The sequence below is a fragment of the Pelobates fuscus genome, chromosome 8 (assembly GCF_036172605.1).
Source record: "Pelobates fuscus isolate aPelFus1 chromosome 8, aPelFus1.pri, whole genome shotgun sequence".
In the NCBI taxonomy this organism is placed as follows: Eukaryota; Metazoa; Chordata; class Amphibia; order Anura; family Pelobatidae; genus Pelobates; species Pelobates fuscus.
This window is the reverse complement of record NC_086324.1, coordinates 140,754,148-140,766,223: the sequence shown is the minus strand read 5'-3', so window position 1 is coordinate 140,766,223 and position 12,076 is coordinate 140,754,148. Positions and strand designations below refer to the sequence as shown.

The 12,076-nt window shown below is 42.0% G+C and overlaps 1 protein-coding gene across 2 annotated transcripts; it reads left to right on the top strand.

Annotated features, from left to right (window-relative positions):
* The first annotated feature begins 3,106 nt into the window (after positions 1–3,106).
* Positions 3,107–9,509, top strand: TMEM186 (transmembrane protein 186). 2 transcript variants are annotated; one of them, XM_063428879.1, is made up of 2 exons: positions 3,107–3,175; positions 8,727–9,509. In XM_063428879.1, exons 1-2 carry the CDS (start codon positions 3,159–3,161, stop codon positions 9,421–9,423), a joined length of 714 nt encoding a protein of 237 aa, XP_063284949.1. In that variant the 5' UTR covers positions 3,107–3,158; the 3' UTR covers positions 9,424–9,509. The 2 variants fall into 2 exon arrangements, with proteins under 2 accessions (XP_063284949.1, XP_063284950.1); XM_063428880.1 differs by having other exon boundaries at positions 3,114–3,162.
* The last annotated feature ends 2,567 nt before the right edge of the window (positions 9,510–12,076 follow it).

The following is a 12,076-nucleotide window of genomic DNA, read 5'->3' as shown; positions in this document are numbered from 1 at the left end:
AGGGGTTAAACTTACCTCTTTTTCCAGCGCCGGGCGGGGAGCTTTCCTCCTCCTCTCCATCTTGATCTCGACGTCATCGGCTGAATGCGCATGCGCGGCAGGAGCCGCGCTCGCATTCAGCCGGTCGCATAGGAAAGCATTTACAATGCTTTCCTATGGACGCTTGCGTGCTCTCACTGTGATTCTCACAGTGAGAAGCACGCAAGCGCCTCTAGCGGCTGTCAATGAGACAGCCACTAGAGGATTTGGAGGCTGGATTAACCCTCATTATAAACATAGCAGTTTCTCTGAAACTGCTATGTTTATAAAAAAAAGGGTTAATCCTAGAGGTACCTGGCACCCAGACCACTTCATTAAGCTGAAGTCGTCTGGGTGCCTAGAGTGGTCCTTTAAAGAATTCAAGCACCAGCATCAGCGCCTTGTAGTGTCTGTTTTTCCAGGACTGCTCTGCCCTCGACCCCCATGTAAGTTGTCAATTTTAGAACTAGTTGACTTTTTTTTTGTTTTAATTCTTTATTTTTGTTGTGGATAATATAACAAAAGAGTTTGTTGCCACGACAGCAGGGACAAGCCCCATAAGATCAACAGAGCAAGTCTACAGCATGGCATTAAAATAAAATAACAGCACAATTTTAATAACATGCACTAAACAGGTTAAATCAAACATATCCAGTTGTTAGTTATAACTATGGCAGAGTAGAGAGGCATTTAGCTGACTGGACATGCTGATTACTACAATTAGTCGAGTGTATGAAACACGCTTAATTTAAGTATGACGGGAATGCAGAGATGTAGCACATTATAGTTTTGCTGCCATAGCTTGCTAGCTTTGCTGTATAACTACTTAAAGGACCACTATAGTGTTTTCCTGGCACTATAGGGTCTTTAGGTCCCTCCCCCCCCCCCCCCCCACTCCCCTCCCTTCAGGGTCCCACTCTCGCCGGGCTAAGGGGGAGGAAGGGGTTAAACTCTTACCTTTCTCAAGCACCCGGCTCACTCGGTGCTGGGGAACTCTACTCCCTCTGCCGACATCAGCGCAGAATGCGCATTTCTCAATGCTTTCCTATGCACCCAGACCACTTAATTGAGCTGAAGTGGTCTGGGTGCCTATAGTGGTCCTTTAATTCTAGATATGCATGTTAAGATAAAATAAGTAAGCGAAAATGAGTAAGAGAAACAGGCATCAACATAATATCTAGAGTCAATAGTTGCTGGGAGCCAGGGTGACACTTCACCGTGAAGTAAGGAAGCCTACAGCTTTATTTAGCCAAGTCTGCAGCATGTGTCTGACACCCCACTGACTGGCTGTCACCTGATACCTTTGCTGACTCACGCCACCGTAAGCATGGTCTCGGTAAGATGCTGCCACCGCTTGAGCTTGTGGTAGCTTCCGCCGAGAGTGAGGGTCATGCACCAAGGTTGTCCCCCTTCGGACTCTCTGACCTGGAAGGCAGTAGTGAGCGTTGGACAATTCAGGGCAGGATGTGGTTTTCAGGCTTGCCTTCTTTTTCTTCCCCGGCCTCTTTGGTCCGGGGGCTGATCCGGTACTCCGAGGCCTGCCAGCCATGTGGTGTGGGTGGCTGGAAGGCGAGGGTCGTCACCTGTCGGTCTGCTGCCGCTTCCCCTCAGTCTGTGCAACTCTATGCCACAGCTTCCGCCAAAAGTCTCTCAAGATTGCGTCCAACCGCTGGTCAAAACTTGCCAGCAGGCCTTGTGTCGTCGTGGTCAGCGACACTGTCACCATCTTGGCTCAGGCTATGGTATAGTTCGATGTTTCAGGATCAGGTGAGTTCCCTGGTTCTACTTGTTGCCTTACAGTAGAGCTTATATGTTGATTGGCTGTGCCTGGATACACTCACCATCAAGGGGGAGGGGGACCGAGGCACGCAGCTTGTTCATGCAGGACTGCTTTCAGAGAGATCGACCGCCTCTCCCGTGCTTGCGTCCACAGGTAGGCCACAACTCGTGGTCAGTCTCAGGATGCTTCTCCGAGCTCAGAAATCCACCTGGTTGATCTCGGGGTATCACTGATGCTCTGCTGCACCAATTCAGTAGTTTTTAGCTTGATTTGTCAGCACAATTTTACTTTTTTTAGCGGGTTTCTGCTCGGAGCTCACGTTCAGTGCGACCAGACTAATCGGCGGCTAGGCCCCGCCCTCAGAACTGGTTGACTTTTTACTTAAGGGATTCTATACAAATCTGTATTCCTTACACTATAGTTCCCTCTGCCCACCCCCTCGCAAACCCCCCAATCGCACCCAGGCATTAATATAATATAACGATATCAGCAATATGTTCAGGTGGGACATCTGGCATTAAAAAGGGATACTGAGGTTTATTATAATAAACTCTGAAGTGAACCTCATTGGGGATCTGAATGGCATTATTAAATGTAAAATAGCTGATCTATGGAAATTCTCCAACTGCAATAGTCTCCAGTAGTCATAGATTGTATATTATATCTTTCATTTTACAATTTAGACTTTAATTTGCTATCATCTGGTTACAGTTAGTGAATAGACCACCTGATGTAAAATTGAGGTAATTTCTAATGTTAAAGTATTTTATTCCCAACTGGCCATTTTATTTCCCAGTCAAAGCTGGTCTCATACTATGTTCATTCAAAAGAAAAAAAAAAAAAAAACTAAAAGGTTGAAATTCCCAGTAAGGTAGCAGCCCTGGGTTCACTCCTCCCCCATCCCCATACACAGCTCACTCAGCCATTCCTTCTACACTGAGATTAGTGAAAGGGAAAGCTGCACAAAAATTGACCAATCAAAACTTATAGAATTAAGCCCGCCCCTGATGACGCTCTTCCTTGCTGCGGTCGCTTATTGATGACGCATTAAGTACTTCCAAACCTATGGTCATATTATCCATATCACTCCGCCGCAGAATATAGTCCCCTTCATATTTAATGTTTATTTTATTTGAATGCGCCCACCTGGATCCCTGATATCGGTCTGCCCGGCGGTGGGAGATAGCGGGGGTCATGTAAGGGCTCCTATCCCGGCTCTCAGATAGAGGGTCACAAAGTTATTTTTTAGGGTGGCTTGTGAGCCGGCGCAAAGGCTGCTGGGACGGGACTCCAAGCCTGGGCAGAGTGAGTTGCTGTAGATGGCTGATCCCGATTCGCTATAACTGTGACCCGCGGGTTTATGGGTAAGGGATTCAGGTGAGAGCGGTCACAGCATTAAGGGGGAGTAATCAGTATATCTCTTTACTATAAAATGCATTATCACTATATGCAGCCCCTAGCATAGCCCAGTGCCAGCACTATTCCTGTCCTGGCAGACACACCTTATATTATTATTATTATATTTATTAGTACAGGAGGTCTCTGGTACCTCTCCCACCAGATAAATTATATTAATCACTGCATTTCACATTAAACTGGCTGCAGCAACAACAGTGCCATCCACTGGTATGGGGTCTTCTGGTAATTCAACTTGAATGTTACATTTTAGTCTACAATACTCAAATTATGAGATTTATACTATAAAAGGGACACTACAGGCACCCAGATCACTTCTGCCCATTGAAGTAATTTGTGTGCAATGTCCCAGGTCCATTAACCCTGCATAGGTAATTATTGCAGTTTTTAATAAACTGCAATAATTATCTTAGAGGTTTAACTCCATCTCTAGTGGTTGTCTACCAGACAGCCACTAGAGGGCCTTCGGGGTCACTAGGCGACTCTTGGACATGCTGTGGACGTCCTTACAATGCATGAGCACACCCAGCGCCACCAAAAACCCCATAGGAAAGCATTATAAAATGCTTTCCTATGGGAGAAGTTTTAATGCGAGCGTGGCAATTAGATCTCTCCTGTCGGCAGGGAAGGCGGAGCCTGAACCAGCGCCGATAGAATTACCAGTCTGCACCACAGAGGTGGGCACTAGCACTATAGTTTCCAACAATTTTAAGTCTCTTATGTTTTCAGATTCTTTATGTAATACTCTAGATTAGAGGTTCCCAATTAATTTTTTCCATGGAACCCTTTGACATAGTGTACCAACATCGTGGAACCCCTAAAAAAAAATGTGCACCACAGCGCAAACCTTTTAATTAGCAGAGTGTAATGTTTTCTTTTTAGCAAGTTTTGTTTTTTGATATGCATACACATACTTGGGAGCAGGTGTGCTTTTGTGTGTAAAGTTGATTCTTGTAAATAATTTTATTTTAGGGATATGTTTGTAATGCACAGATGCACACATTGTCGCAAAGATACACACACCTTGACACAGATACACACACTGACAAACAGGTTCACACACTGGCACATGCATTTTTTTTAGAAAAGGTCAAATCTTTATTCTCACCAAAAAAAAAAAAATGTGTGAATATAATTCAGACCGATCATGGCTTCAGCAGACATTATTTCATCAACGTTGCTTGATCCTTTCATACATCATTCTTCAAACCAGATTCGTTCTGATCTACTTCTTGTGCACACGGTACACACATCATGGAGCTTATGTAATAATCACAAACAACGAACAATGGCAGACAAACAAAAGCGATTAGCTGCATAATTCCCGATTGAAAGGCTGTTTTTTTGTTTTTTTTTTAAATTCTTTATTTTGTGCGAGTGATAGCGTAATGGTAACATGACACATGAAACACGTACAATTTTTTACAATCAAACATGGTACAATTGCGGGTTACTCAAGGTCTCATTTCGGTATTCCACTCATTTTTAAGTTATATCAACTAGGTTTCCCTATTATGGGCAGGGTGCATTATGGCAGTCTACGTTTATAGAGGGGTCTGGCCTTAGATCTCGTAGTGCCTCTTAGGTCTTATCGCGGTATGGCTGTGAGGAATCAGCTTCACTGAGGCCTTCAGTGAGGTTAACAGTTAGCCTGCTAGCCTTCGTTTGCTGTGACTTTACGCTTGGCATACTATTGCTAGGGTGGAAGGCCTGGGGAATGGTTAGTGAAAGCATTATGAACTTTAGGCCATTGCTCGTTGTGGGGGGGGGAGTGTATCATAATATAGGGCTAGTCCGTCAGCTTACGGAGCCAGTTTAGACCTTGGGGGGGGGAGGTTAGGTATAAAATCTGCATTATAGGCAATAGGCAGTCTTACGGTCCACCAACAGTGTGAACCACCAACATGGGTGTCTGTAAGTCCTGCACTCAGGTGGGTAAGGTGTCCATCTTACGTCTCCCCCTTCCAGGAACAAAAGGAGTGATTCCAGCAACTGTCCATGTTGGGCGCTCTGTGTGTAGTGCTTTCTCCGCTGGTATGCCTAGGCGTTGGAGAAAAGTGGGTGCTTCTGAGAGGCATGACATTGTGTGCATCTTGCCGGCTTTTTCCGCCATAATTCGGCGTGGGCCCCATCTGTAGGGGATAGAGTGTTCCTGCAATGTCTGGGTGACTTGCTTGAGGGACCTCCGCCAGGTAAGTGTGTGCCTTGAAAAGTCTGGAAAGAAAATCAGCTGTGCCCCCTCAAACGACACTGTGGAGGAACCTCTCACTGCCCCCATTATCGCTCCGCGGTTGGAGTCTCGGGTCAGCTTTAGCAGGATGTCTCTGGGCGCTTCTGGAGCGGCATTGGAAGCCTTGTTGAGGCGGAAACAGGAGTCCACCACCATTTGCTTCGCCTGTTTGGGCATGAGCAGCGTGGCGAACAGTCTCCGGCAGTAGTGGGGGAGTTCTGCCCCTGAAATCGACTCCGGTACTCCCCGGATTCTTAGGTTGCGGGCTCTGGCTCTGTCCTCCATGGTGGCTATTTGCGCTTGTTGGTCTGCGCATGGTTTCTTGAGCGCGCCTATAGCTGCATCAGTGGCTGATTGGGCCAGTTTAGTGCCCTCCATTCCTTCCTCAAGTGCTTGTACCTTGTCAGTTAGCTTTGTGCCCGCTTCTCGGATCGGGGCCATATCAGCATTAAACATTTTTTTTATTTCAGCCATTAGTGCCCTGATGTCTGCTTTGGTTGATGGTGCAGACTCTGCCAGCTCAGTGGTTGTTTGTGGTCCTGAGCGTGGCCGGGAAGGAGGTAGAGAGTCGGCAGCAGCGCTGTCATCGTCCGACGACGTTGGCGTGTAGGCCTCAGCCGGCGCCATCTTGGCTGTGTCAGTCCTCAAGGTTGTGCGGAGGAAATCTCCAATATCGCGGGTGCCCGAGCCCGGGTCCGCTCGATGCTTCTTAGGTTTTTTCCCCATGGCTTCAGGAGTCGAGCTGGTGCCTTTGGGGTGGTATAGCAGTGCCTGGGACGGTAATTGTCCCTGTTTATTGAGTGCGATGCACGGAGCAGTCTCGGTGTGCGTCCGGCTCGTACAGGTGCTGGCTCCGCCCCCTCCTAGCCATTGTCTTCTAATATCTCCAACTAGTGTGTGCCCCCAAAAATATCAATTTCAGCTGTTATTTTACATATCTATGTAACATGTATGCATGTTCAGGTGATTAATAAACATATATATTTGGGGTCGGGATTATAAGGCCAAATAGAACTTAAACATATACATACTATAATATACAAAAGTCGTTTTAGTTATACCAAAACCAGCAATCGGTTAAGCCTGTAATAAAGAGGGCCCACCTGGTATGTATAATAAGGAGAGAGTTGGGAGGGTACCTTCACGAAGGCGGCGTCCGATAACTGGGGAAGCCCTGCTTGGTGTTTTATAAGCAGGGAAGCCCCTCCCACAACTCCAGGCTCCTGTCTTTTGTGTATTTATATATATTATACAGTCATAGGGGAAAAAAAAACACCCTCTTTCAATTCTATAGTTTTACATATCAGGACATAACAATCATTTGCTCCTTATCAGTCTGAAATTAAGTAAATACAGCCTCATATGAACAACACCTGACACATTATTTATTTAACAAAAATAAAGCCAAAATGGAGAAGCCATGTGTGAAAAACTAAGTGCACCTTCTCATTTAATAGCTTCTACAACACATTTTAGCAGCAATAATTTGAAGTAATTGTTTCCTATATGACTTTACTGCCACAGCATTTCAATTGGGTTGAGGTCTTGACTTTGGGCCATTGCAACACCTTGATTCTTTTATTTTCAGTCATTCTGTTGTAGATTTGCTGGTGTGCTTGAGATCATTGTCCTGTTGCATGACCCGATTTCAGCCAAGTTTTAGCTGTTGGGCAGATGGTCTCACATTTGACTCTAGAATACTTTGCTATACAGAGGAGTTCATGGTCAACTCAATGACTGCAATGTTCCCAGGTCCTGTGGCTGCAAAACAAGCCCAAATCATCACCCCTCCACCACTGTGCTTGACAGTTGGTATGAGGTGTTTGTGCTGATATGCTATTTTGTTTTCAACAGACATGGTGCTGTGCTTATAATACATAAATAACAACAAACACCAAGAAATTTATTGGAGAAAGGCAAACGCCGTGATCTTTATTGAAGAGGGGAAGGGGGCTAACCTTAAATTACAAAACATTATATGAACCACAAAAACATATCACTCGCTGACTGAAAACTAAGACTCCTGTACTTTTTTTTTTTTTTTAAACGAACACTTTTCTTTTTCTTTTTTTTTCTTCTTTTTTTTAAATAACGGACACATCATGATTATTTTTTTTTTTTAAATAACTGTTACACTAGCTCTCACGCTGCTCTACAGCCAATAAGCCGTGTATTAACATCACGCGCTATATAGATAAATAAATTAACTGTAACCCACCTTACTATAACCTAAGCAACAACAATTCCCATGAGAGCCAATATGCTTATAAATATCTGATATAACCATTGTGGCCAGACGTCTCGTCTGTTCAATGGTCATTTTTCCAGAAGTCTTGTGGGGTTTTTTCAGATGCAACTTTGCAATCCTAGCCTTGCTGCCATGTTATTTTTAGAGAGTAGAGGCTTTCTGCTGGCAACCCTTCCAAATAAATCATACTTGTTCAGTCTTTTTGTAATTGTACGTTCATGAACTTTAACATTCAACATCCTAACTGAGGCCTTAGATGTAACTCTTGAGTTTTTTACAAGTGTCTCAGCATGGCACGGTCTGACCTTGGGGTGAATTTGCTGGGACGTCCACTCCTGGGAAGATTGGCAACTGTCTTGAATGTTTCCCAATTGTGAAAAATCTTTCTCACTTTAGAATGATGGACATTAAATTGTTTAGAAATGGCCTTGTAACTCTTCCCAGTTTGATAGGCAGCAACAATTCCTTCTCTAAGATCTTTGCTGGTTGCTTTCCTCCTTGGCGTTGTGTTAACACACATGTGAATGCTCCAGAACAGCAAACTTATAAAACGTTGGCTTTTACAGAGGTGGTCACACTTGCTGATGGACAATTAATCAAGGGAATTTATTTGATTAGCAGCAGCTATCTGCAACCAAGCCTCTTAATTCCTATGAAAGCAGTAAGGGTGTACTTAGTTTTTCACACATGGCTTCTCAGTTTTTGGCTTTATTTTTGTTAAATCATGAGGCAGTGTAATATGTCATGTGTTGTTGTCCATCTAATGTTGTATTTACTAATTTTTAAGACCTGCTAAGGAACAGATGATTGTTGTGTCCTGATATGTAAAACCATAGAATTCAAAGAGGGTGTGCTTTCTTTTTCTCATGATTGTATATAGGTGGCAGCCATACCAGCCCCATCTGTGGGATGTGCCATCCTGGGCCAGTTATTCGTAGTGAAATAAGAAATGGAATACAAATTAAATTCTGTATTAATGTTGACTAAAATACACATTGAACTAATATATATGGTATTGTATCTTTCTTTAACAGATATTTAAAAATGCTACAAGTCGGCGTTCTCTCTGTGCGTTTTTGGCCGTTACAATCTCAGCTGTCACTGAAGATCTGGAGGTCAAAGCCGTTTTGCCGAACTAGTTTCACTGGTAACAAAGCATTCTGTTCTTCATCATCTGATTACAAAAATAAGCCACAACATACAGTACCAAACACACAATATCCTTGTCCATCCAAATCCCAGCAAAATGACAAATGTGATAATTTTACATTGCTATACAAGCTACATGGGATACAGTTCTGCAGAACTCTTTCAAGACTTAAAATACTTCAGACAAGTTTAACCGTGATATTCCTGCCTCCTATTTATTATTACTACATGAAAGGACAAGTCACATATTTGTGTGTTCAATACAGCACTGGTACTGCCGTCTTTGCTTGTATAATGTTGTATTGTCTAAGTTATTTTCTTCGGAGAATTATAGGAATGATTTACTTAAATGATGCTGGCACAACTGTAAAAGTTTCTCATTTGACGTTTTGGGGCAAAAGAAAAGACCTTTTCATTCCTATAACAGATATACAATCACTGGAAGAAACTGGAGACGACAAAAATGAAATCCTTCTTCAATTTAAACGATACAGCAATCCAGATGTTTTGTATTTTACAACAAGATTCGGTTACATTTTGGATAGAAAAAAGTTTTCAATGCTTTTTGGAGCTTTTAAATGACTGTCATCAAAACAATCAATGTATGTTTGTTCAGCCGTAAAATGAAAATATTAAAGCTATTAAAATTCTACAAAGTATATTTGTTTTAGAAATGGACACACACACACACATATATATATATATATATAAATATATATATATATATTTTTTTTTTTTTTTTTATGAAATCTCAAGTTTCCTTAATGCTCTGTTTATTGGGTCTGCCTGAAGCAGCAAGCACACCCATCTACTCCATCAGGAAGAATCTTCCATCCCACAAACTTCTGCACGATGACTTTAATGTGATAAGTAGCTTATCCCCAAGAGATGTTCCACTCATTTTGAATGAGTGTAACTGCTTTGTAAAATAACAGCTATGCCATGGTTTTTATCCAATATTCACTGTTTCATAAACATGTCTTTGTGAAACAGTTGGAGGTGGCACAGTTCCTGTGTGATAATTCCATGGCTTTGCTCTATCTCATGGGAACATCTTACCAATAGCTGCTTTTCTGTTAACTCGTTTAGCCATCACCTCCAAACTTCCCCTGCTACCTCTTGTCTCAAATCCCCATGGTATCCTTTAGATTGTAAGCTCACGGGCCATCTAGCCAAGCACTTTGTATAAAAGAGCTCCAATGGCTAGATATCAGCTTACGGGCAGGGCTCTCTTACCTCTTGTATTTGTCTGTGTATAGTGTACGTTTCTCCACTAATTGTACAGCGCTGCGGAATCTGTTGGCGCTTTATAAATAGCAATAATAATAATAAATAAGTAGAGCTCAGTCCAAGAATTGTGTGTGACTTGGAAAAGCTAGCAAATCTTTGGGCAAAATTAACGAGGCAACTTTGAAATAAGAATTCAGGGCTTACTGATAGTTCGGAAGACTTTGAGCTGCAGCAATTTTTTACAAATTTCTGCACATCTAAGTCATTCTCATATTCTAGAGTAAAGGGAAGCAAGCTGGGGATTGCTTTATGATGGTGTATTGATAGCCAAAAAGCAATGGAGAGAAGGTATAGTTTGTCCTTGGGTAGAGACATGTGCTGCAACGGTGGAGATTTTGGTTGGAAACATGGGATGCTGTTTGTGGTGCAGTACAGAGTCAGAGTTGGAGTGAGGGTTATAGAAAGTTCTAAAAAGACAAAACAAAACAGAGCATGCAGGTTCACCACAAGGGAACATAACATGCTCCCTGGAAATATAGATAGTAGTATTGCTAAATGTAAATATAAAGTAATTAACCTGAAGCAAAGTAAATGTCCTCTGACATTCGGCAGTACAGTTTTAAAAGAAAAAATTAAATACACTACAATAAACACCTTGTACGTAAAACCTCCTATCTCAAAATATGTAGTGTACAAATTCTCACAAGGCTGGTATCACAATAAAAAGGAGTTTTATTAAATATGGATCTACATACAAACACACGTCAGCCCCTGTGAGAACAATTGATTGCTGCTAGGAAAGAGAGGCTATGTAGTCAGTCAGTATACATAACACCAAATAGACCTAACAGTCAACATAAAGTCAGCCTGTATGAGGCATGAAGGGCTATTTAAATGAGTTAAATAAAGCCTGTTGGGTGGCCAAGTGGCCAAATCGGTATATACAAAATAGCCAATTAGAGAAAGATGAAAAATGCTATTACCAGTAAAAGACTGGCAAGAAGTTAAACTATCAAAGCCTCTCTCCCTGTTAAGCTTGCTAGACAGACATAGGAGGAAAGATCAGAAGTAAAAATCAATGTAAGTGAACCATGAAAGCAACATGCTAACAATTAATGAAAAATAAAGTGCCCAGTGATAAAACAAAAAGCAAGAACGTCCGACGCGCGTTTCGGTGCCAAAGTACATGCACCTTCGTCAGGGTAAAAACAATAGAATGCCAGTGATCTCTGTTATAAACCAGTATCCCACGTGGGAGCCCTGGGTATCAGCCAATAGTCAGGCTGTACTTTAATAAGGGGGTGTGTATGTGGCATATGTGGGGAACGCCCTATTAGTAATCTTAAAGATATATTCCAGAGATTATAGCTAATCGGAAAAATTTTAATATCTCATGGCTAGGAAGAATAACGGCTACTAAGATGACTATATTACTAAAGATTACTTAAATTATGAGATGTATTCCAATTCAATGTCCTATATATATGATCAATCAATTACAGAGAGATATAGACTTATTTATTCATCAGAATAAAAAGATGCGTATTAAGAGATCAATATTGTTTAATAAACTTTGTAGAGGAGGAATAGCGTACACAGATATTAAGAAATATCAATATGCCACTTTATTAGCACATATGATAAGATGGGTGGAGGAGGAAAAAAGTAATAGCTGGGCCCAGGTAGAAAAAGTTTTTCTGAGTTTAAGTAGTATGAATTAAATACCCTATCAAGAACTACTACCCAGCAGTACATTTAAAAATAAAGATTCGATAATATGGAAAAATTCAAGGTGCTGGTCGAGATTGAATACTAAGAACACATTAATCCCTTTTCCGAGTTTGATCACTCCGCTCTCATGGTTGAAGAGACTGTTTCCTTCTCCTTTGTTTGATTTATTAATAGAAGAAGGCTGTAAATATCTAAGCGATTTATATGTAAATAATACATTTGCACAATTTGATTATGTACAGAGAAAAATACAAGATCCCAACCAGTTTTTGGC